General features: G+C 36.6%; 1 protein-coding gene across 1 annotated transcript in view; it reads right to left on the minus strand.

Moving 5' to 3' along the window:
• LOC150090942 (putative sodium-dependent multivitamin transporter) overlaps positions 1-25,175 on the minus strand; it is a 230,824-nt gene that overhangs the window by 125,406 nt on the left and 80,243 nt on the right. The window contains exon 5 of the mRNA XM_090373547.1: positions 12,196-12,350. Coding sequence (XP_090229673.1) covers positions 12,196-12,350 — 155 coding nt within the window. The remainder of the gene's footprint in view (positions 1-12,195; positions 12,351-25,175) is intronic.

Raw genomic sequence — 25,175 nt, forward strand, 5'->3', positions numbered from 1 at the left:
ACTAGAGATTTTATCATTAAACCACTTGGTTAAGTCTATATGTGTTTTGGTGGACTGAATTGTAATTATTCTGTACATATTGAAAAAATCGTTTTCTACGAGGTTTTCCTTTAGATCTGCGAGGTTTTTATTATTGGTATCGATAAGTTTCACTACGTCTAGCGTAATTTGTTTGTTCGCACTGCATAATAGTTTTAATCGTGTGACGATGATGATTTTGGCCAAAAAATTATTTTTAATGGGGTCTTTAATATTTAGATTGGCTGGTGTAAGTTTTCGGTTTCTACATGTAACAAGAAATTTATGTCTACATTTTAGTTTAGTAATTTTTATGCTCAAATTTGCAAATGAGATAGACTGTGGTTGGTCCATACCAAGATCTAATATGTATACACCGATGAGCCAAAACATTATGACCACCTACCTATTATGAAGTTGGTCCTCTACGTACAGCCAAAACAGCTCGTACCCGGTGAGCATGGCTACTACAAGATTTCTAAACATATCTTGTGGTATCTGATACCAACACATAACCAGCAGATCCTTTAACTCCTGTAAGGTCCATGGTCGAGACACCACAGATCAGAGTTGCTGTTCCAACACAAACCACAGATGCTCGATGGGATTGATGTCTGGGAAATTTGGAGGCCAGGGCAATACCTGGAAGTTTTCCTCATGTTCCATGAACCAGTCTTGAGCAATCCGGGCAGTGTGGCATGGCGCATTATCCTGCTTAAAGATGGCACTGCCAGAGGGGAAGACTATTGCTATGAAAGGGTGTATGTTTAGGTAGGTTGTAGACGCCAGAGTGCCCGGCACATGGATGACTGAACCCAGGGTATCCCAGCAGAACATCGCTCAAAGCATGACACTGCCGCCACCGGCTTCTTTTCGTCCCACGGTACATTCAGGTACCACCACTTCCCCTGGTAAACAACGTACACTTACCCGACTGTCCACATGGTGCAAGAGGAACCATGATTCATTGGATCAGATGACCTTCTTCCAATCACTCAAGGTCCAGTTTCGATGCTCACTTGCCCATTGTAGGTGCTGTCACCGGTGAACCATGGTTAGCATGGGCACTCGGAGCGGCCTGCGGCTATGCAGCCCCATTTTTAGCAGGGTTCAATGTACTGTGTGTTGCGAGACCAGTCCTGTCACCAGCATTCCAATTACCGGTGAGTTGCGCCACCCTTCTCTTGCCACGTACCATCCAGGAGAGCCTTCATTTACATTGTGCATCGACAAGCCGTGGTCGCCCAACACCTCGCCGGTGGTTTGTGGCTTTCCTCTCCTCAGGCCACTTTCGGTAAATTTCTGTTTATACTCCGGGACGACCAAACGGTCAGAGGAATTCACAAGATAGACAGAATACAAGAAACAGCACCGTATTCAGCAGTCATGGGCTTGAACCCTGGTCACTCAAGGCACGTGTACTTATGCACCCGCGTGCCTGACCACTTGGCTACGGTGGCCTACCCCTTTCGGTAGGTACTAACCACGGCTGACAGTGAGCACCCCACCAGCCGTGCCATTTTAGATATGATCTGACCCAGTCGTCTGGCCATTACAATTTGGCCTTTGTCAGACCCACTTAAGTCTGCTGCCTTTCCTATCTGAAGAACAAGAGTAACACTGATTAACAGAGCTCAGTATCAGATGTTTTTTATACTATGTCCCAAATCGCACATGTGGCACAGTTCACCTGCAGTTGCTTCAATTTGCATAACAACTCTCTGGTCAAAATGTTTTGGCTCATCGGTGTACATTTAAATGTATAATGGTTTGGCTATAAGCTTAACAGTTATTACTACAATTATTTTTTTATGAAAAACAACCATGTTCTTCCTAACTATATTACACCATGGAAGGATTTGAAATTTATAAAAATTTTGAAGTGCAGTGAAAAAATTTTCTAAATTTAAAATAAATCTTAATTATGCTTGACCTGATGTTCAGGTCTTTATATCTTAATCTTACAAATCCAAAACACAAGAAATAAAATTTACTATAATTTTCTATAAAGTCAGGCAATGTTATTTCAATAAGTCACTAATTAATTATATATCACAGTATGCTTATCCTTTAAGAATTGTACAAGAAGTGGTCAAAAAGTTCTGAGAATGGAGTATAAAAGACAAAAGGTACAAAATTCTATGTTCTTTTATTTTTCAATGTATTCACCCTGAAATTCAATACGCATACTGTATTCAATCTGGGAAGAGCTTTAGTTTAATCCTTCAAAAAAAAATAATAATAATAAATAAATCTTCAGGTAGGGCAGCAAACTAGGTGTCCATTGCTATTTTTAGCTCATAATCTGTAAAATGAGTTCCATAAAGATGAGATTTGAGGTTTGTGAACAAATATTAGCAACTTAAACCAGATCTGGCTGTACAATGGATAATTTAATTGTTCCAATCCACATTCATGGATTTTAACTTGCGTAACCCAGGTGCATGATTGCATTGTCTTGGAGAATGCAAATCCCAATGACCCAACTTTTTTTTACCAAATTTCAGCTTTTAACTTTGGTTTAAAGTTGGCATGACATTACCATTATTGTGGTTTTTAGGTATGAGGCAATCAATTAACAACAATCCTTTGTATTCCAGAAAACTGAGGCCAACACCTTTCCAGTTGATGGTTGATTTTGAAACTTTTTTGAGGTTGGAGATTCCTTATGCTTCCACTACACGCTTTCTAATTTTGATTCAGGATCATAAAAATGTAGCCAAGTTTCATCACCAGCCACCAAACGGGATAAAAATCTATTTGGATTAGCAAGAATTAATTTTAAATTCCCTTTTGATGACTCCACCTATTGATATTTGCCATGAATGAAAATGTTTCTGGGAACAACCTTACATAAACTTTGGACATTCCCAAACATTCATATATTATAAATGCTTCCATGTGAAATGCTAAGTACTTTTTTTGAGTTTAGACACTTCAATTCTTCTGTTTTCTAAATTTTTTCTTAAACGATGGCAAGTGTTTCATAATTTATTGCTTCAGATGGCTCACTAGAACCTGGATCATCTTCAATTGACACTCCCATCCTCTTTTGAACTCTGCTGACCATCATTGCATTGGTAGCATAACCAGATTATACTTCCTTAAATATGTCCTAGTCATTCTTTCATGGATTTCTTTAGCATCTCTGCCCTCTTTGTCAAAAATCTGATTACTGAATGATGTGCAATTTGCTGGATATCCATCCTTATTCAAAAAATTAAATTTTAGGAACTGCAAAAGAACTGACATAGCTTAATGTCATAAAATAAGCTATTCTATAATTTATTAATAGATTTTATATACACTATTCTCAGAACTTTTTTTAACCACTTGTATGTGTATCTCACATCTTAAAAACGCTGTTCTCACACACTGATACATGTATGAACTAAGTAAACAGAAGTAATGCACGTCACAGAGAATGGATTCGCAATATTATCATCATCCAAATTTGTTATATCTAAATGGGCACACATACCAGGTCAATATGGTATGTATGTACTAACGTTAGGCAACACCTGGAACATCAGATCAACTCCATCAGATCACAGATCAGTCCATCTAAATTATTAGTCTTCCATTCACTATTTCACTGTCACTATCCTATGTTCTATTAGATGTTCAGCACTAGATGCTCAGCATCATTGATCAACCTTCCTCCTAATGTTCCCTAGGCACATTAGTATTCATTTCTGCATAAAATATCTGTTTAGCTAATCTCTCTCTTCTCTCATCCTTTCTACAGTAGTGGACAAAAAAACTGCATAACTTGTGAATTTTGCAAATAATGTGTTTTGCGCTGCATTGTGGGTTGCAGAAATGTTCAAAATTCATTTGTTAGATGGGATATATCTCTCTGTAAATAAAATCCAATAAAAATACTCCAACCTAATTGCCATAAATATCTTCAACCTAATTGCCATAAATACCAAAGGGTAAAATGTGTAATTATTGGAAATATGAGAAATCATGCAAATGGCAATCATGACAACCAAACATACATTTTATTGCATTTACATGTACAAACTGAAATGACAAGTTAACGTAATAGTATTACATACTGTAAATCGGCAAAATAAGTCCTCAATATTTTGCTGTTCCTCCTCAAGCTGCAATTACAGCCTTGCAACAATCTGGGATAGAGTGAATCAACTTCTGAATACACAGTTGCCCAATTTCATGGTACCACACCCTTACAATGCTCTCCTGCAGCTGAATCTTACTTTTTGGCTTCTTCTGAGCAATTTTAGACGACATAATGTACCAGTCATTTTCAATAGGGTTTAAATCTGCACTGTTGCTGGACCAGTCCAACACTGTAATGCCAGCATTTTTGAGGTAATGATGCACCTTAAGGGAGAAAAACGAGGGAAAACATTGGTGTATGTTTTAAGCCTTGTGAGACAAGACAAACTCATCATTAAATCTAAATGGCATAAAACTTACCAATTTTGCTGTGTGGAAAGGTACTTGAGTCCTGTTGAAAAATGCAGTTTTGGACATCTGTGTGGTGATCCCTAATAACGGGTTTCAAGCACTCCTCCAAGATAGCAATCTAGGTTTCTGCATTCACCGTTTCATTAATAAACTTAATTTGCCCCACCCCTTTGCTTGTTATGCATCCTCAGACCATCTGACTGGTGGGGAACTTCACAGTCTGTGTCATGCAGTCAGGATGGTATGCTTCCGATTTTCGTCTTTTGACATATCGCTTCCCATACAAGCATTGCAGGTTGAATTTCGATTCGTCAGAAAAGATGACGGTCTCCCATTACTCTTTTGTCCATGAAACATGCATTTTAGCCTGAGCAAGTCGCTTCTTCCTCATTTGTTGGGTCAACAAAAGCTTCTTCTTGGGCCGATAGGCATACAGACCACATTACAAAAGTAGTCTTTGTATAGTTTGTGCACTTGTTTCAAAACCAGAGGCCATCTCAAAGTCCAGCTTTAGATTAGATCAGGAGCACTAGCATGGCGATTAGAAAAGCATAGCCATTTCAAATATCAATCGTGGGAAGGCGCAATCACTCTCTTATGGCCTGATTCAGGTCTTCACATCACCAGTTTCACGCTTTAATTTCAGCACCCAGGATACTGTTGACTGGTGGCAGCCTATTTTATCAGGGATAGCACGAGTAGAAAGCCCTTCCTGGGACAGAGCAACAGCTACACTTTTTTTTGTTGGTGTCAAATGAACATATGGAGCCATGCTTACTAGGGCTTGCATAAAACCGAGAAATTTCAAAACTGAGTTTAACCGAAGTTCACTCTTAAAACCGGTTTTAAAACCGATTTTCTCAGACTTAGGGAAAATAATTAAAAGCTTATAACACAGGTATTTATTTTATCTTGGGTAGATTGTACAAATCGTAATCAAATATTTTAAACAAAATCTATCATCTCTTATAGTAAAAAAAAAATAAAAAATTAAAATGCTCCAAAAAAGTAACCAGTTTGAGATTATACAAAATTACAAATTGTATTCAAATCCTTTGAATAAAAACTATCCTCTCGTATAGTAAACAAAAAAAATAATAAGCCCTATAATAATAATAATAAATAAATAAAAATAATGTGAAAAAAAACAGCTTGGGGAAATTACTATTTATTGCTCAGCTTTTTGCTGAAAATGATCCTTTAAAAAACACAGTATATTAAGCATTTTTCCTGATAGACTTGACCTTATTTTTGTGTTAAAGAGACCAGTGATCGAAAACACTGTCAGATTGGACACTTGTTGGTTTAATGGTCAGCAGTGCTCTATAAACTTTCTCCAGCTTTTCATTTCTACTGCTAATTGCCTCCAAAATTTTAAATTCTTTGCTGATTTCCAATTCACTCGGATATTTTGAAGGCTCTTCAGTTAATCTCTTTATTACATTATCATACTCTCGCATGAGTGTATCTCCAACATCGGAACTAGACGAGTCTTTGTTTTCTTCTAAAAGAACAGTTCGTTTATTTTCAGTTTCTTCATTCAATGCTAAGACTCCTTCGGAATGTTTTGCAAATAATCTCTGATAAATCTCTTCAGCATGCTTTTTCAAAACTTGCTTACTTGGAAAATCAAAAGTTCTTGAACCTGAATCTTCTTTCCTAAACTTTTTGGGGTTGTGTAGATAGCTCAGCAAAGCCACAGTTTGGCAATTTCGTCTTGCATTGTAACGCTGCAAAAGGCTTTGATGAAACTTTAAAGCAAATGGGTTTTCTGCTGTATCAAGCTTAGCAAGCAGAAATTCTATTGAAGACTCAGCTTTAAGTAAGTCTATCTTCTGAGGTTGTAGCCTTCAGAATCATTTCAACTGGTCGCTAAGTTTCACATAGCAATTCAAGTGTTTTCCAGTCATCGTCAGACACAGCTTCAGTTGACAGTACTGCATATAGAGCATTTGGAATGCAATTTTTAAATTTCAAAAATCTCTCAATCATATAGAATGTGCTATCCCATCTAGTCTTGCAATCTAATATAAGTTTATATTCTTTCCCATTGAATTTTGCTTTAACAAAATTTTGTAATGTCATTTTTGGTAGGCGATTTTCGAAAAAGCTTGCAAATTTTTCTGACTTTGTTAATAGTTTGTGCAATATTGGCCATTGGATAGAAGAAATAAATGAGCTCATCGGTAAGGTCGGTTTGATAAAGCATGCCTTGCTGTCTTTCTTCAACTTCTTCGTCATCACTACTTTCTTCATTATTTTCATTTTCTTCATTGTCTTTGTGAGACTCAGAGACTGTGGCCCCATAATTGATTGCTTTTTCATAAAGTACATCTTTTTTTTTTTTTTTTTTTTATGAAAACCCCAAACACGAAAGGTATCAAAACCTATAGTACTTAGTACCGTGCATGGGTTGAAGGAGAAGTATGGGGGGAGGGGGATGCCGGAAACTTTGCTCTAGAGACTAAACATGGGTTTCACCACTTCAAGCCTCCAATAAGCAAAGTGGTGGTACTGTATTTCACCGGTTGATGAAAGTCATCTACCACATCTATAACTGACAGATGTATACAATGGGCTATACATTGTTGATGATTAGGCGTAATTTGCTTGCCAAACTTAATCATCATTGCTGCTTCATCGGTGGTGCAGCCAACAATATCCTCATCCAAGTTCAAACCAAATCCCTTCAAGTGTCCATTCACAATTTGCTCAGTTCTTCTGCTATCAAGTGAACCATTAATCTCAATAAGACCTAACGACCAATGATTGTCTTTGAATGCACATTTATATTCATATACATTTTATTTTGTATAGACGTATATTCATCAATGAATACCGTGCACCCAAAACCAATGAATTTTTGAAATGCTGAATGAGTTCTTCTTTAGTTTTATAATAATTCAGAACCATATTTTTAATTCCATTCACTGAGGCTGGTGGTAATTTATCGTATTTATTTCTCTGAAGGTGAAGGCTTGATTGTATAAACTCACTCTTGGCAATTGAATTAACAGAAAACCCATCTAAAGCAGCTAATTTTGAAATCTCTTCTTCCATAAATTTTTTTAACGATAAAGTTTTCTAATGTTCTTACCATTTTTACGGGAGGTTCACTGTTATCTTGTTTAATGTCAATCTGATGCATTTTCTTTAAATGCGACATCAAAGATGATGTAGATCCTCCAGACGACTTCATTATCTTCCGACATTTCGAACATTGTGCTTCATCTTTGCTTTTTCGAGCAAAATAATTCCATACATTTGATTTCATCTTAGACATATTAAGAGTAATAAATATTACTTAGCAGGAATTTATATCACCGACAATTTTAAATAAAAATATTGAAGATAACAAAGGCACAATACTATGCGTCACTCCCGCAAGCACTGAATGAAGAGTCTAAACGAGGCAAGTTTCAAAATTTTCACGAAAGAAATTTTTTATTTTACTTGCAATTTTTTCCCCCCAATTAAATCTATTGTAATTTTCAAAATTACATAAAAGCTAAATTTGGTGAAGCTGCTTTTTGGAGAACATTTGATCGCAAATTTAATAGGAATAAAGAAGCAAAAAACTTTCTACGATTGAAATTTGATGCAATATTCAGCGATCTGTTTCTAGTGGGTAACCATCAATAAGGCGCGTTCCACAACTCATTCAGTCGTAAATGAGTACACCTGCATCGTGCCATGATGCAGGTGGGAAGATAAAAAGGTACCCCTCCTAGATTTAGGCCACTTGCCCATGAGATTCGTACCTAAACATAAAATAAAATAAAATAAAAAACATGTTTAAAACAAAGCAGTTGAACGATCCAGACAAACGAAAGAAAATGTGCGTAACAAAAAACTATATTCGAGGGCTAACTAAAAAAATATTCGAATCCGGTTTTAGAAGCTCGGTTTCGGTTTTAACAACTCAATATGAAAACCGGATTTAACTGGTTTATAAAACCGGTTTGCAAGTCCTAATGCTTACACCTCTGCAAAACAGGATACTAATGAGCATGTATACCCTTCCACTGCTGTATTTATTTATAGAAACAGCTGATGCAATACCTTGCAATTACTGTCTGATGCAACAGAAGTGTTATCTGATGCAATACCTTTGCTTTGTGACAAACAAAATGACTGTAATCACAAACAATATCTTATACATTTCACTACAGATATTACTTTTTTTTAAGGTGATGCAGTTTTTTGTCTATCACTGTACATGCCTAAACCATTTTAAGTTTGATTCACTTACCTTTGATTGGTTATTTGTTACCCTCCAATTTTTCCTGGTTTCCTCATTTTCAGTAAGATCTTGCCATTGCTTCCATCTGCTAATTTAAGACTAATTTCTGAAGATTTCAATTTTTGATCAATTCATTTATTCCTTACTCAACTTGCAGATTTATAGGCTAACTTAAACTTAAAAAAATTATATTATAACCAACTAATTTTGCCTTTTAGCTAATTTCTCTTTTATTCCAAATGGATTTGTTCTTCATGTTCCAATAAGAATTTAAGTTTTATTTACTAAAAGTTTATTATATTTTTTATTTATTATTCTTTTAACTACCTGTTTAATTCCTGGGTCCATACTGGTGTTCTGAATTTCTTGTATTTATGGACTTTCACCCCCATATTCCTCTTATGTATATTTCACTAAAGTTTTCTTAAGTTGTGCCATTCTTCATCTAAAGTGATGAACTTTTATTTATCTTCTTAGTTTCTGTGATATCTGCTATTCTAATATCATAAATGACCTATTTAAAACATAGGAGCTAAAAAAACAATTAATAAATATACACACTACACTACAGCAGATTGTTTTTATAATTTAAACTAATTTAATAATTAACCATGCATTTAACAGACCAGATCTGAATTTAGGCTAGGGGTGAAGCCTTTGCTTCCAAAATTGCTGAGCTTTTAAAATTTCTATACTATTCAGCATCTTCACATATATTGTGTATATCACTGGATCATTATATTTCCAGGTAATTTACTTACAATGCCTACTTCCCCACCAATGAGGCTCCTAAAAGAGCTAAAATGAGTGTATGGGAAATAGCATATATATTAAATAAATAGAAATATACTTTTCTATCAGAGTAGTGTTTTTATTTAAAGCATGTGCAATGCACTACCAAGGTGACTTGGGATGAAGTGCCTCCATGATATGAGATTGATGATTATATAGTTTTTGCTACAGATCTGCGCACAGGAAACACATGACTTAAGATTCTTTCCATTGTTACTTCAAGTAGCCATTTATGGTGCTACATGGGAAACACAGGGATTTCATTATTTTTTACATATAGTAGTACTGAAAGTAGATTTTTATTTTTACTGGGACACTATTAATCTTTAGATTTTTTGAATAAAAGGAAACAACTTAGGGTTCAATAATAATAATAATAATAATAATAATAACAATAAATAAATTTTAAATATATTTAGCAAGCTGAATATTTTATTGAAAACAATCAGAAATATTTTTACTGGCATGTCGTATCAGCACAAAATGTTTCAGCCATACTTCATATGGCTTACTTTCATCACTGAAGTACAGTACTTGCATTTTCACTCTAACAATGGTATTGACTTACCATTAGGAAATAATTTATTTAAATTTAACAACTTTATTGAAAGTTATTTAAATAATTTAATCAAATAAGTAAATATGTTAAAATCAAGAGAAAATTCTGAGCAAATGCTTCATGATATTAGTCAAATAAATTGTTTATACTTTATATATAAGTAAAATCACTTGGACTATTCTCCATTCCTTCCCTTTTTTCCATCCAGATGATTTTTAAACTGCAGCAAATACTGCAATCAATTTAGTACTCACAACAGAACCATCTCCGTGCCACGAGTCGCTCGGTATTGCACTAATTTAAAACAAATAACAAGGTCACAATTAATCCCCCCCCCTTTTTTGGAGACATAATGATAAAGCAAAGAAACAGAAATATGAGACAAATATTTCCACTTATCCATATGCACACTACTGTCCCACAAACATATAAAACATTTTATTTTGTGAAATCTTCCTGTATACCAGTGAATATTCCAATTACTTTAAGATCAGCACAGACATTTCAGTAAAGGTGCAGTAAAGTACCATGTCATGGACAAGGTACTTTACGGCACCTATGATCTTGGACATCCTTTCTGTGTTCTTTCAAGACAATGATGGGAATGCATTTCCTTTGTGCAGCAAAACTGTTTTTAAACTTAATTTTGAATCATAAATATAAACCATTCATTAGGATTGTGTTCAATACCCAGTTTGTTCAGAAGACCGCTAATATCTTTACAGAAACACGTGCTGCCTTCCATAACAAATTATTTTGAAAACACTTTGTGATGTTTTCACCATACTATAATTTTAGTTGCTGCTTGAGCTTTAGATAAGTTTAAATCACAAACTAAGTCATTCAACTCTTCTTGCTTAATTAAGTGTGGCACATAAGTTTCTGGATGGTAATCCAAATCTGTTGAGGATGTGGTCCAACAAAAGGATCCTTGCTATATATTCATCACTACTTCCTTTGTCCCATGTTGTTGAGCAATTGTATTGGCAAGTCTTCATTATGTAGAACAGGTCTTATTGCAGATGATATATATGTAGATATCTGATGTTGTGCTTGATTTTTCTAACATTTTTGATATTTTTATTATGCAGAAATAGCAATCACCAGTGTAATTGCGTGGTTCTTGCCACATTACAGGAACAGCAAAAGGCATACGTTTAAATTTTCCAGTTAGCCACATCCTCAGATTTGTGGTGCACATAATACAGTACATACATAGAGCCCATGTTCTGTCCTGACCACCAATCTTGCAGCAACCAAAGTACAAAGAATATACAAATTTAGTAATTCTGTAGATTTTTTCCCTCAGGAGTTTTTGTTGTAAACTGTCTATGCACACAGCAGAAATTGTCAGGGTGATTCAAACACTTCCTTTGCTTTGCTTAAATATTTTACAATATAATGCTAAGCAAAATGCAGAAGAAACAAATATGTAACAGAGACACAGATAAACAGTACACATACTTACACTACAACTGTCTTTCCATTACTGAAAGAGAAGTGGGTGTAAACAGACAATGTTGAGCATTTTAGCTGTCTCCAAAGTTACTGTCATCTATGCAAACATTATCAGCAGGTGATAACAACAGATCAGTGTTATATTTACTTCCCTAAATTGTAGTAGGATATATGTATTATGGGTAATACATCTGAATATGTAGAAATTTTAAGAATTCTTTTTAAAATCTAAGCATAAAAATTGATTGTAAACAGCTGATATATTAATGGAGGTAAAAATCATATTGGCCAGTGTAATCAAGACAAGAAACCATTTTATAGAATAACTCAAATACATAATGAATGGTATCTAACTGACCAAAGCAAAGCATCAGATGTCTGATGAGAAATGCAATTTGTATGCAAAGTGAAAAGACAAAAACAGTAATATAATGGGGTGGTGCCTTATCTATTAGACCACCTCATATAATTACTCTGGGTGAACAATAATTTGTTACCCAAGTAATACTATTTGGTATATTCAAGTAGGAGAGAAAGTCCCTAATACTACATCAGCAATTAACATTCAATGGATATTTTGCTGATGGGTCTATTGGATAAGGCCTCATCACTGATGGGTTAACAGATATCTAAATATATTTCGTGCTAAAAAAATTTTTCATTCTATTTTAAATTGAATGCTTACTTGAAGAATTCAATGCGTCCACCATCTGAAGCAATTCTCCACACATTATGAAGTCCTCCTAGATCAACAGTACCTTTAATTATGACAGTAAACATAGCGGTAAACATAAGCAGGGACTGAAAGACATCTGTCCACAGAACAGCTTTGATACCTCCCTACATTTAAAAAAAAAATTTTTTTTTAAATAATGACAGTTCAGTATCAATATATAAAAAAAAAAAAAAAAATTACACAAAGCAATGCCTTCCATTACAACATAGTAAATTTGCCACCAATCACTTGTTTGGAGAGGTCCAAGTTCAGATTCCATTAAAGATTCATGTTTTATAGCAAGGGATCCTTAAATGCAAATTATCCAGCAAACCCCACATTTGCACAGACATAATATACACTAAACTATATGAACTGGTACACAAGTGGCTCCTGTATTATGCACCATTGCACCATGGTGCCTGTATTATGCACCATTGCACCTTCCAAGGCTGTTTTGAGTACTCTTATTTTTATAGAAAGAGATTATAACGAATGATGAAGGTAATAAAATGAGAGTAAGGAATGTACATGTATGGAAAGAATATAAGGAATGAACTGAGCAGATTGCTGGGGGATGGTGAATACATTTGAATTATGGAATATTTTTAAAGCAAAAAAATATATATATCACAGAAGCCATGAACACATACTTTAAGAAAATACTGCAAGAGGAGAATGCCGAAATGGATGACTGCGGAGCGGGCTGGTCAAATACAGCAGAAAACGATAGCATGGGACATTTACAGAGCAATGAAATGTCTGAAGCCTACAACGGGTACAAGTTGATCTGTAATAGTACCACAAATAAGATTAGGTAGGCCAAGTCTGCATATGAGAAACCATTGGCTAAAAGAGTAAAGAATGGGGGACAAGGAATTTTTCATGTATGTGAATACAAGGAAGAAAAAAGCAAATCAGATTGGACCCTTGTGCACTAGGTGTGGGAAAGCCTTAGACATCCCAGCTGATGTTGCAGATGTATTGAACAGGTACTTTGCATATGTCTTTACTGAGGAAAGACCCTTTATGCCAGGGGCTCACACACATCTGGTAAGTATGGGCTTGGCACTCCCAGGGTCCTGAGCTGGATATCATCATTCTCTCTCTCTCTCTCTCTCTCTCTCTCTCTCTCTCTCTCTCCTCAGATTTTTTTTTTTTTTTTTTTTGGCTGGTGTAGCATAAGCCTCAGGCTTCTTTGCACCATATGACTAATAATAATAATAAGAGACTGTGCGAGTAAGGCTGAGCCATATGAAATTAGTGATGTTGCAATTACAGATGATTGTTTATTAGAAAAACTTTTGAGCATAAATGCAAGTAAGGCTACCGGAGTTGATGGCATATACTCTGTAGTTTTGAGGGAGAGTGAGAGAAAATGTACTGAACAATTGACATTAATTACGAGGACATATTTGGACTCAGAGGAGATTCCTTTGAATTGGAAAAGTGCCAACGTATTGCCAATACATTAAAGTGGTTCTAAGAGTGAAGTTGGTAACTACAGATGGTTAGTCTGGCTTCGGTGGCAAGAAAGGTCTTAGAGGTAGTGATTAAGAGTGCAATCCAGGGACATTAAGATAGATTTGGCTTTCTGAAGGAGACAACATGGTTTTCTTAAGGGTAAATCATGCTCAACTAACTTAGTAGACTATTTTTATAGTTACTCACGAGCTGGATTCAGGGTATAATTTCAACATAGTTTATTTGGATTTTAGCAAAGAATTTGACTTGGTCCCTCATAACAGGTTAGGATTGCTGGTAAGATTCTAAGATGGATAGGTGGGTGGCTGCAGAGCAGAAGGTTGTGATTAATGGATAATCTTCAGATTGGTGTAATGTCAGGAGCAGAGTCACTCAGAGATCAGTTCTTGGACCACTGTTGTTTCTCATTTTCATAAATCACATTGACAAAGAGACAGGTGTGATGTCAAAATTTGCAGATGATGTAAAGATTGGCAGAGCTGTTAACGATTGGTGCCAAGCAACACTCCTTCAGGATGACTTAAACAGACTTCAAAGGTGATCAGAGAAGTGGCAGCTATGTTTTAATGCTGCTGAATTCAAGGTTGGGAAATAGCAACCCACAAATAAATTATACACTTAGCATTAGCATTAGTAGAGGCATTTGATGCAAGAAAGCAAGCTTATGCAGCATCAGCCAAAAAAAAAAAAAACCCCACTTCCACTTCACCCCTCTGTTCGTTCAAAATACCTGTCCAGCTGAGCCTTAAACTTATTTAGGCTATCAACCTCCACTACAAGGGATGGAAGTCTGTTCCACCAACCAACTACCCGCTGGCTAAAGGCAAATTTCCGCACATCTATCCTACATCTGTCTTTCCTCAATTTGAATTTATGCCCTCTCAGGTGATTTTTCTGAGCTAGAGGAAGAATCCCATCAGCATTGAGCATGCTCAAACCATTCAAGGCTTTATACACCTCTATCAGATCACCTCGCTGGTGCCTAGTCTCCAGACACTGTAATTTGCAAAACTTAAGCCTTTCTTCGTAAGAGCACCCCTTTGTTCCATTCACTAATCTTGTTGCCCTTCTCTGTACTCGTTCCAGCAGCTCTACATCCTTCTTGAAATGAGGCCTCCAGACCTGTATACAGCACTCTAGGTGTGGCCTGACCATTGCCTTATACAAGGGAATAATCACTTCCTTATCCCTGCTGGAAAAATTCCTGTATATCATTGACAATACTCCATGAGCTACTCTTGCAGCCCGTCTGCACTGCTCAGAGAACTTCATATCTGCCTGCACAACCACCCCCAAGTCCCTTTCATTCTCTACCACTGTCAGTGTAGTACCACAGAGTTGATACGTTGCTCTGGGGTTGCTGTTTCCCATGTGTAGTACTTTACATTTGTCAATGTTAAACTTCATTTGCCACCTCTCAGCCCATCTGCTCAACCTTTCCAGATCCTGTTGCAGTAGCATAGTGTCAGTAGTGTCCTTGACAACCCTGCCAACCATTGTATCGTCTGCAAACTTGGACATTAAGCTTGATATACCATCATCAATATCATTTATAAATACAGAAAACAATAATGGACCCAACACTGAGCCCTGACGGACTCCACTAATAACATTAGTCCACGATGAGCAGTGTCCATTGATTACCACTCTCTGTCTTCTCCCCCTCAACCACCCCTTTATCCATAGCAGCAATTTGCTTCCAATGTCACACTGCTCCAATTTGTGTAGCAGTCTTCCATGTGCAACAGTATCAAAAGCCTTTCTAAGATCCAAGTATATAATATCAAAGCTATTCCCTGCATCCAGTTCTTTTGTGACTGCATCATAGTATCCAATCAAATTGGTCAGGCAAGACTTCCCCTTAACAAAACCATGCTGTGTCCGAGCTATAACTGAAGTCTTGTCTAAATGATCCTGCAGTGCTTCTTTAACTTGGTGGGGTTGAATTAAAAACAGTGGAGGAGGAAAGGGATCTGGGAGTTACAATGAGGGTAGATATGAAGTTTTCTGAACGGTGCAGCCAGGAAAGTCCTTTGTGTGCCTTATCAATGATTTATGGAATGCTATCATGTAGAGATAGAGAGGTCATAATCCCACTGCACAGAGAGGCCTCACATAATGCAAATTCAATTAACACATTTTTCAGTTACGGCTATTTGAAAAATTATACCACTTTATAATTTTTCCAGTTAACGTGATTTTTTTTTTATACGATAGTTGAAAAATATTTTGAATCTTGTGTCAAGATGTGCAATAAACAAGCATTTGCCCACTGCCTGCCTCTGTGTTCCATCAACCATCAGAAGTGTTATTTGTTTGTCTTCCGCTAATATAAAATTTTTAAAATTTAAATGCTAATTTAAAATTTGCATTTAAAAAATAGAATTATTAAATTCAAAAAAAATTAATTTTTAAATGAGCCAGAAGAAAATATTACCGCAAAGGAGATAACAGTAAAAGAACTACATGAAATCTTTCATATCACAGAGAACCTCAAACAAAAGGTTTGATGTTCTCCGATATTTATTTTGCGAGGGCCTAGAGAAAATTGTTGTTGGTTATTGGAAATAGATTGATGCAAAAAGGAAAGCCAACACTGTTCAAATATTTCCATAACAAATAGTTTCTTCATTGTGAATTTATGCAATAAACATTTAATTCTAAAATTATTTTCATTATCTTTTACATATTATACAGTTAAAAGTTATTTAAAACTTTGAGGCAGCAAAGGAAGTAAGCAAACCCCTAGCCATAATTATGAGAGCTTCTTTGGACTCAGGGGAGGTACCCATAGACTGGAGATGTGCAAATGTAACCCCAATTCACAAAGGAGGATCAAAGGCTGACACAAGTAATTATAGACCTGTTAGTTTAACTTCTGTTCCAGGTAAATTAATGGAGGCACTGGTTAAAGAAGCACTGCAGGATCATCTAGACAAGAATTCAGTTATAGCTCAGACGCAGCATGGTTTTGTTAAGGGCAGGTCTTGCCTGACCAATTTGATTGGATACTATGATGTAGTCACAAAAGAACTGGATGCAGGGAATAACTTTGATATTATATATTTGGATCTTAGAAAGGCTTTTGATACTGTTGCACATGGAAGACTGCTGCACAAATTGGAGCAGTGTGGCATTGGAGGCAAATTGCTGCTATGGATAAGGGGATGGTTGAGTGGCAGAAGACAGAGAGTGGTAATCAATGGACACTGCTCAACGTGGACTAATGTTATTAGTGGAGTTCCTCAGGGTTCAGTGTTGGGTCCGTTGTTGTTTTCAGTGTTTATGAATGATATTGATGATGGGATATCAAGTTTAATGTCCAAGTTTGCAGATGATACAAAGGTTGGCAGGGTTGTTAAGGACACTACTGACACTATGCTGCTGCAACAGGATCTGGAAAGGTTGAACAGATGGGCTGAGAGGTGGCAAATGAAGTTTAACATTGACAAATGTAAAGTACTACATATGGGAAACAGTAACCCCAGAGCAACGTATCAACTCTGCGGTACTACACTGACAGTGGTGGAGAATGAAAAGGACCTGGGGGTAATTGTGCAGGCAGATATGAAGTTCTCTGAGCAGTGCAGACGAGCTGCAAGAGTAGCTCATGGTGTCTTGTCAATGATATACAGGAATTTTTCTAGCAGGGATAAGGAGGTGATTATTCCCTAGTATAAGGCAATGGTTCGGCCACATCTTGAGTACTGTATACAGGTCTGGAGGCCTCATTTCAAGAAGGATGTAGAGCTGCTGGAACGGGTACAGAGAAGGGCAACAAGATTAGTGAATGGAACAAAGGGTTGCTCTTACGAAGAAAGGCTTAAGTTTTGCAAATTACAGAGTCTGGAGACTAGGCACCGGCGAGGTGATCTGATAGAGGTGTATAAGGCTTTGAATGGTTTGAGCATGCTCAATGCCAATGGGATTCTTCATCTTGCTCAGAATAATCACCTCAGAGGGCATAAATTCAAATTGAGGAAGGACGGATGTCGGATAGATGTGCGGAAATTTGCCTTTGGCCAGCGGGTGGTTGGTTGGTGGAACCGACTTCCATCACTTGTTGTTGATTTTTTTTTTTTTTTGTTTTTTGGTTTTTAGGAGCATTAGCAACTAAGGCCATATTGCTCAGGGAAATGCGGTGGTCATTCCTTGACCTTTCCGCATCCTCTGTATTTGGTGGTGACGGGCTCGAACCCCGGTCTAATCAAGAAGCGTGTCCTACGCACTGCTGCTCCTTCCCACCTGGCTACGGAGGCGCCTACACTTGTTGTTGAAGTTGATAGCCTAAACAAATTTAAAGCTCAACTGGACAGGTATTTCGAACGAACGGAGGGGTGAAATGGGAGGGGTGTGTGTTTTTTTTTTTTTTTTTGGCTGATGCTGAATAAGCTTGCTTTCTTGCATCATATGCCTCTACTAATGCTAATGCTAAAATGTATTTTTAAAATTCTTTATGGAAATTCCTGAAGGTCACGGACCATTGATTATTATATTTGATTAATGCATTTCCATTTCGAGCGATGTGCTTGCGGGACAAATTAATTGCATTAATCGAGGCCAGCCTGTATAAGGCAATTGTAAAACTACATTTGGCTACTGTGTTCAAGTATGGAGACTTCATCTGAAAAAAGACAGAGCTTCTTGAAAGGGTCCAAAGATAGGCAACTCGAAAGGCGAGTTCGGCAGAAGGACGATCGTATGAGGAAAGACTGATTATATGGGCTACAGAACTTGGAAATTAAGCACCTCAGAGGTGACCTAATTGAAGATTATAAGGCTCAGAAAGATTAGTAAAATGAATGAAGGTAGAATTCTCATTGTTCTAAACAATTCCAGAACTAGGAGTCATAAATTCAGATTACAGGCTTGAGTTTTAGATTAGATTGTAGGAAGTTTTCTTTTAGACAGCTATTTATTGAACAAGTTGCCCTCACAGGTAGTTGAGGCTGACAGTATGAATAAATTAAAAGGTCTACTGGTTACTTACCTGTGTGAGGAGAGAAGAATATAATTTGGTTTTTTTATATACTTTTTTTTTTTTTTTTTTTTTACCAGTGCAGTAAAAGCCTGTGGCTTCCTTGCACTATATGCCAAATACTATTACTACATTAACATTAAAAACTCATAAGGTATGGTAATGTTATGCATATGCAAAGCATGTCAGCATTTGTAACTGTTAATTTACCTCCTGTCTGGATGCTAGTATCATCCAACTATACAGCTAGTAAGGGATGTACCTTACTAGCTGTATAGCAAAGAAATTGCAACATAAGAAATGGGAGATTTGGTCTACTGCCTGCTTTGAGAGAAAAAAGGATCGTGCAACAATTTACATGATGGAATACTGCTTACCAGTCATTACTAGTAAGTTTGCACAAACACTGAGAATATGTGGAAAATGGGTTGTAATTCCATAGTGTGAACCTGTTTGCTTGCACAGGTTCTCCCTAATTATAAACCACAATTATAAAAAACTCCAATTATAAACCACAAGCTGTGGTTTATAATTGGAGTTTTCACTAATTCACCTCTGTGGTTTATAATTGGAGTTTTCACTAATTGCGCTACTTTTTTGTCCCAAAATGAGTGGAGATAGAATACGATAGTGGACCTATAATTTCAATGCTGAGCAGGAAGAAATATTTCTTTGTCTACATCAAAAGTAAATGTGTTTGTTTATTGTGCAGCACTATCGTTGCAGTGCTGAAGAAGCATTATATAAAGTGTCATTTGCAGCCTAATCAAAGCTTCTTTGATGCTAACTATCCACTCAAATCTAAGTTAAGAAAGAAGAAAATAAAGGAACTGAAATCAAAAATCTCGGGCTAGCAGTAGATTTTCAATCGATCCATGGTAAAATCTGCCACTATTGTTTCCCTTAATTTCCCACTTACTTGCAAAGAAAAAATGAAATTTCATGTGTATCCTATATGCACGAAAGATGTTTTATGCACAAACCTCTTTGATGACATCTACTAAATTTCGAACAGCTAGAACCGAAATCATGAATGATGTGATTTATGCTCACACCGTTACTTACTCACCGAATCAAGGTTAGTGATAAAAAGGATACACATGCCTGCTGCTTGCTCTACCGGATCAATGTTTGGAAGAGGTTAGGCCAATAGCTTAATTATATATTTGATTGTAGCCATTTGTTGAATAGTATGATTGCAACAACAGAAGTAAGTATTTGTATTGTTACAATAATACTATCATGTTGGATCAAGTTGCTCTGCCATGCTTTGTCGCAAATTACGCACACAGCGCTATGAGCTCTACAAGAAATGACAGTATCCATGCATAATACGCTATTGAAATTATGACTTGGCTCAGGATCTCAATGAGTACAAGCATGAGATGGTAATGCTGCACATTCCATTTTGCAATGAGGAAACAGAGATACTGTCAGAGATGAAATATGTAAAGATTTGCGATGATGCCAACCGTGCTAGCAGGTGGGTATAGTGCCTGCCTGGCAACCCAAAGGTCGCGGGTTCGAATCCCGCCTCTGGCTTGGATCAGAGTAAAATGCAGAAACTTTGGGAGGTGCATTATGGCCACAGAAGCTGATGCACCAACAACTAACTAACAAAAAAAAAAAAAAAAAAATCTGGGACGACAATGAAGAGCTCATACTAAATCGTTAATTGTATGAATTGGACTTGGACAGTCGCAAAACAATTGAAATATGTAAAACAATGTGTCAAGACAATGACGACATTGACCCTGACAAAACACAACCTGCATAGCCTTGTAACGTGACTGCGAGAAGACCCCTCTTTCGAAACTTTTACAATCATCCAAACAGCGAGATGAATGATGATCTAAAGCTTGCCATGCACAACTGACTCAGCAAAATTGCAATTGCAAAGAAATGCAAAAACTTGACGACTAACAAGGACTTCTACAACTTAATTAGAATGGCCAATGACAAGCAAAAGATTCTACTCATACACGTAATTTGGAGTCTTATCTCCCAATTGCGAACCGATTCAAATTTTCTTGACTGGCCCAGCTGGTCGCAGAAAAATGTTTATGATTTGTCTTTTGATGGAAATATACAACTGCTTCATTAATACAGATGGGTACCGTAATGCACACATTACATGTGCTTCAACTGGTAAGGCGCATGTAATGATCTTGGATGTACTCAGAGCTGGTTTATGCCAGTTCTGAGTGCATCCAAGATCGCTGCCCTCAAGATACCCATTTCTCTGGTTACCAAAAGGTTTCTGCCACATGTGGCAATGGATAGCCCAAAGACACCTAAGTGGTATGTCCCAAATCAAACATTTTTCTGCCACCAGCTGGTTTATGCCAGCTCTGAGCACAACCAAGATCACCTCCCATTATCCTTTGCATGATCTCTTCTCCCGACTCAGTTTTTCTTTGTTATGAAACAGAAATGACGTAATTTCCATCGCGAATTCATGACAAATTAAAATGCTGACTCACCATCTTGAAAAAGCATTTCAAGATGGTGAGTTTTTGAAGGAAGCATTTCTGATTGGCGCTGACAGCCTTTTTAAGGGGATTTCTAACAAGTGTGAGATTATGCAGGCAATACAAGATTTGCAGTTATCTGATAACAGTTACAAGGTAGATAGAAGTAATTTTGGGTGACATGCAAAATAAACCGAAGAATGACTTGGAACTGTGTTAATGCCTTCGATGAGTGCATTAACACATTAACATCTTCGATGAGTGGAAGGCATTCACACACTATTCTCACCATGACTGTCAATCATGGTAAGAATGGTATTTAGTGACTTCGCTGCAAAAGAAAGAGCTACAGAAAGTATAACTTCACTTTTTTTTGCCTATGAAAAGGCAAACAAAAAGTGAGGTTATTTATAAAACATTTAAAACCTGTATAATGGAAATTAGTTTGCCTCCACACAAGCTGTCTGCAATCATTACTGATGAAACACCAGCAATGTTGGGCAGCATCATTGGATTTGTTGCCCTCTGAAAAAAGGATGAATCACTTTCAGACTTTATATCTTGTGTATGTAGGTATTATCCACCAGGAAACTGTGTGGGTTAAAATACCTCCATTTTGACACATTCTAAATGTTGCTAAAAAAAAAATAACTATCTGCATGGCACTTTTGCAATATTGATTAAGGTCCTGCTTGAAGACAAACATTTTGAACTTATATGTAGATGTGTGATGGCTGAGCGAAAGTAAGGTCCCTGCATGGTTTTTAAACAAGATTGAAGAGATAAATGATTTTGTGAAGTCCAAAAATGCAAACTTCATCAAACTAAGTGACTCCTGTTGGCTTTCCATACCAACATTATTGACAAAGCAAATTAGTTCAAATTTGGAGCTTCAGGGAAAAGACAAACACGTGGCTCAAATGACAGGCTCTGTAAAATCATTCAGAACAAAATTAGTCTTGTGATCGTCACATATGAAGATTAAGTCTATTGAACAATTCCCAAATATAAAAATGATGGTAGGAGAGAATAATTTTGACTTGTCACATTTGTTGGTCACTTTCCAACACATTATTATTTAGCCATATAGTGCAAGGAAGCCTGAGGCTGCACCAGCCAAAAAATATTTCCAAGTTACCCAGAGAGAGAGAGAGAGAGAGAGAGAGAGAGAGAGAGAGAGAGAGAGAGAGAGAGAGAGAGAGAGAGAAGTAGAAAGGAATCACCAAGAAAGAGAAGAATAATGATATCCGGCTCAGGATCCTGGGTGTGCCAAGCCCATACTCACCAGATGTGAGCCCTTGGTGTGACTTTTGAAAAGAGATTTTAATCACTGAGCCAGTGGTATCCTTTTTTTATAATCCAAATAATGCACAAAACAACACATCATTAGATGTGTTGTTTTGTGCATTATCTATTTTTACTACACCCCTTTCTATAATTAATAACCTCCTGAAGTTTGGTTATTGTTTTGCAGAGTATCCAATTTAAATTTGTAGGCTATGTATACACGCACATTTTTTTAAAAATTAATGAGCTTTTTTTTTTTTTCACTAGATTCTCTGTCAGAATCCCTAGCCCTTATGTATGCAACAGTAAAAGGCACCAGCACCACTGCTGGGTTTAATGCTAGGGTCTAATTGGTTAATGTCCACCAGCCTCTTGTAAACTCTTGTAAATGTGCGTAAAAAAAAAAAAAAAAAAGAGCATTAAAGCATAATATGATAACATAAATAAATCTAATATATAAACATTTTAATTTCATAAACTAATTATGTCCATTAAAAGGATTTAAATGCATATACAACTGCTCTAAAGTTATCAATAAATATGATATCTTCTTGCAAAGATCAAAGGGCATGATTTCTATGCAGGGAATCGTAACTAATGAAATTAACACAGTTGCACACTTACAATAGAATTTTATATTTTTTAATAATAATGAACCTGGAGATTTGGATGTAAGCCAATTGCAATGTACAACATTCTTATCTTGAACAGGCTTAGCATATTAATTGGAAAACCAAGAATTAGATAAAGGATGAGATTTTTTTTAAGGTGGAGTGTGGAATAAAGGATTTCATCCCTACAAGACTAATTTCACTGACATGGTCTGGGAAAATATTGACATCAAAAGATTTAAAACAGTAATACAACCAAGGAAAAGAAGAATATAAATCTTGTAAATTATCCCATTTTACATTCTTGTAGTGCCAAAAAAAAACATGTGTGAGGATAGCAATAAGAGAAAGGCTCCATTCAAGAAGAGACCATCACTAAGTTGTGATCTGAGATGCCAAGAGGACCACTCACCTCAGTGTATTTGGAAGGGTCGTCTGTAAGAAAAAAATCAAGACAGTTGGATGTGTAACAAGGATTGCCTGGTAGGTAAATGGACACTGAGGTCATTAGTAATTGCAAAAGCCTCAGCATCTTGACCGCTGGGTCTGTGTAACTAGAAAACTGAAGCCAACTGGAATTGTAAACATTAAAATTGCCAAGGAGAATTACCTCACCATTAGAAAAGAAGTGGGGCTTGGCAGACCAAGTGGTAACAGACACAACTGCAATTGGAACTGAGACCACATATATTTGTGAAGTGAATGAGGAAGTATTTGGTTGGTTGGTTTGGATATTTTACTGGCGCATCAGCTTCTATGGCTATAGTGCGGCAAACATATGATTTATGGTTTATTCACTGATGTCTTTTGTTGTGATTTTTATATCAAATTATAGTAGTTTATGCGTTTCAGAAACTGGATATATTAGATTTATCTGACAATATTGTTCGTAATCAAAATGTGTCCATACCTTTTAAGGATTTAAAAGGTAATCTGATGTTCTCATGTAAAGTTAGGTAAAGTAGAATATGTTGGACTGTTTGCACTGTGTGACAGTCAGAGCACTGAGGCAGAGATTCGGCTCTGAGCAGATAGGAGTGGGTAACATTGGTGTGTCCTATTCTTAATCTGCTCAGTATAACTTCTTGTCTGTTGGTTCCTGTACTGGTTTTCCATTGTTGTAACAACGGTTTTATCTGTAATAATTTGTTACCAGCCTGTTCCTGCCATTTTTGTTGCCACTGTTTTCAGTCACTATTTCGAATTGTAATTTTATAGTCTAGGTATGGTATTTTTATGGTATTGTTGATTGGACTTTCTGCTTGTTTCACTGCTTGGTCTGCCTGTTCATTGCCATCTATTACTACATGTCCAGGAACCCAGCAGAAACTTGTGTTTTGCTTTCACTTTGCTAGTTTTGATAGAGTGTTTTGTATTTTATATACGGTCGGATGGTTATTTATGGTGTTATCCTTTAAGGCTTGCAGAGCATTGAATGAATCTGTAAATATTATACTGTTGGCGATGTTGGTTAGCCATATATGGTTCATGGCTAGTTGTATATATATATATATATATATATATATATAAATGCTGCACTCAGTTGGAAGTAGTTTGGAAATGATGGTATTCAGGAATTTGGCTGCTATTCCTACTTTGGTTTCTGTTTTGGAATCATCTGTGTATATCAGGGCAGAATTACAATGTTGGTCTCTGTAGGCTGCATGTAATTGTTGGAAATTGTGTAGGTAGGGAATCCTTGTTCCATTTATGCATATGGAGATTGCATATCATTTGAATGATATCCCAAGGTGGATATGGAATTTTAGGAGAAATTGCTATCTGATTGAGATTTAAATTACGTTGCTGGATTAGGTCTCTTAAATATATGCCTGCTGGTTTGTTAGCATTTGGATGTGCTCTATATAAGTTTTCCAAACTTGGTTCATGTAGGATTGTCCATGTTGAGTGGTCAGGTATTGATTTTATCTTTGCAGCATAGTATAACAGCAAGTTTTGTCTCTGGAGTTGTAGTGGTGGTTCATGAGCCTCTGCATATAGGCTCTGGACTGGTGATGATGTGGTGCACTGGATCAAGCCACCTCAGGGCACTCGGTTTGGCTGAGTTATACATGGTGGCTCCATAATCTTATGAGGACTCTGCATAATAGCAACAGA

The sequence above is a fragment of the Mastigoproctus giganteus genome, chromosome 1 (assembly GCF_048544385.1).
Source record: "Mastigoproctus giganteus isolate SK-2022 chromosome 1, ASM4854438v1, whole genome shotgun sequence".
NCBI classification, from domain to species: Eukaryota; Metazoa; Arthropoda; class Arachnida; order Uropygi; family Thelyphonidae; genus Mastigoproctus; species Mastigoproctus giganteus.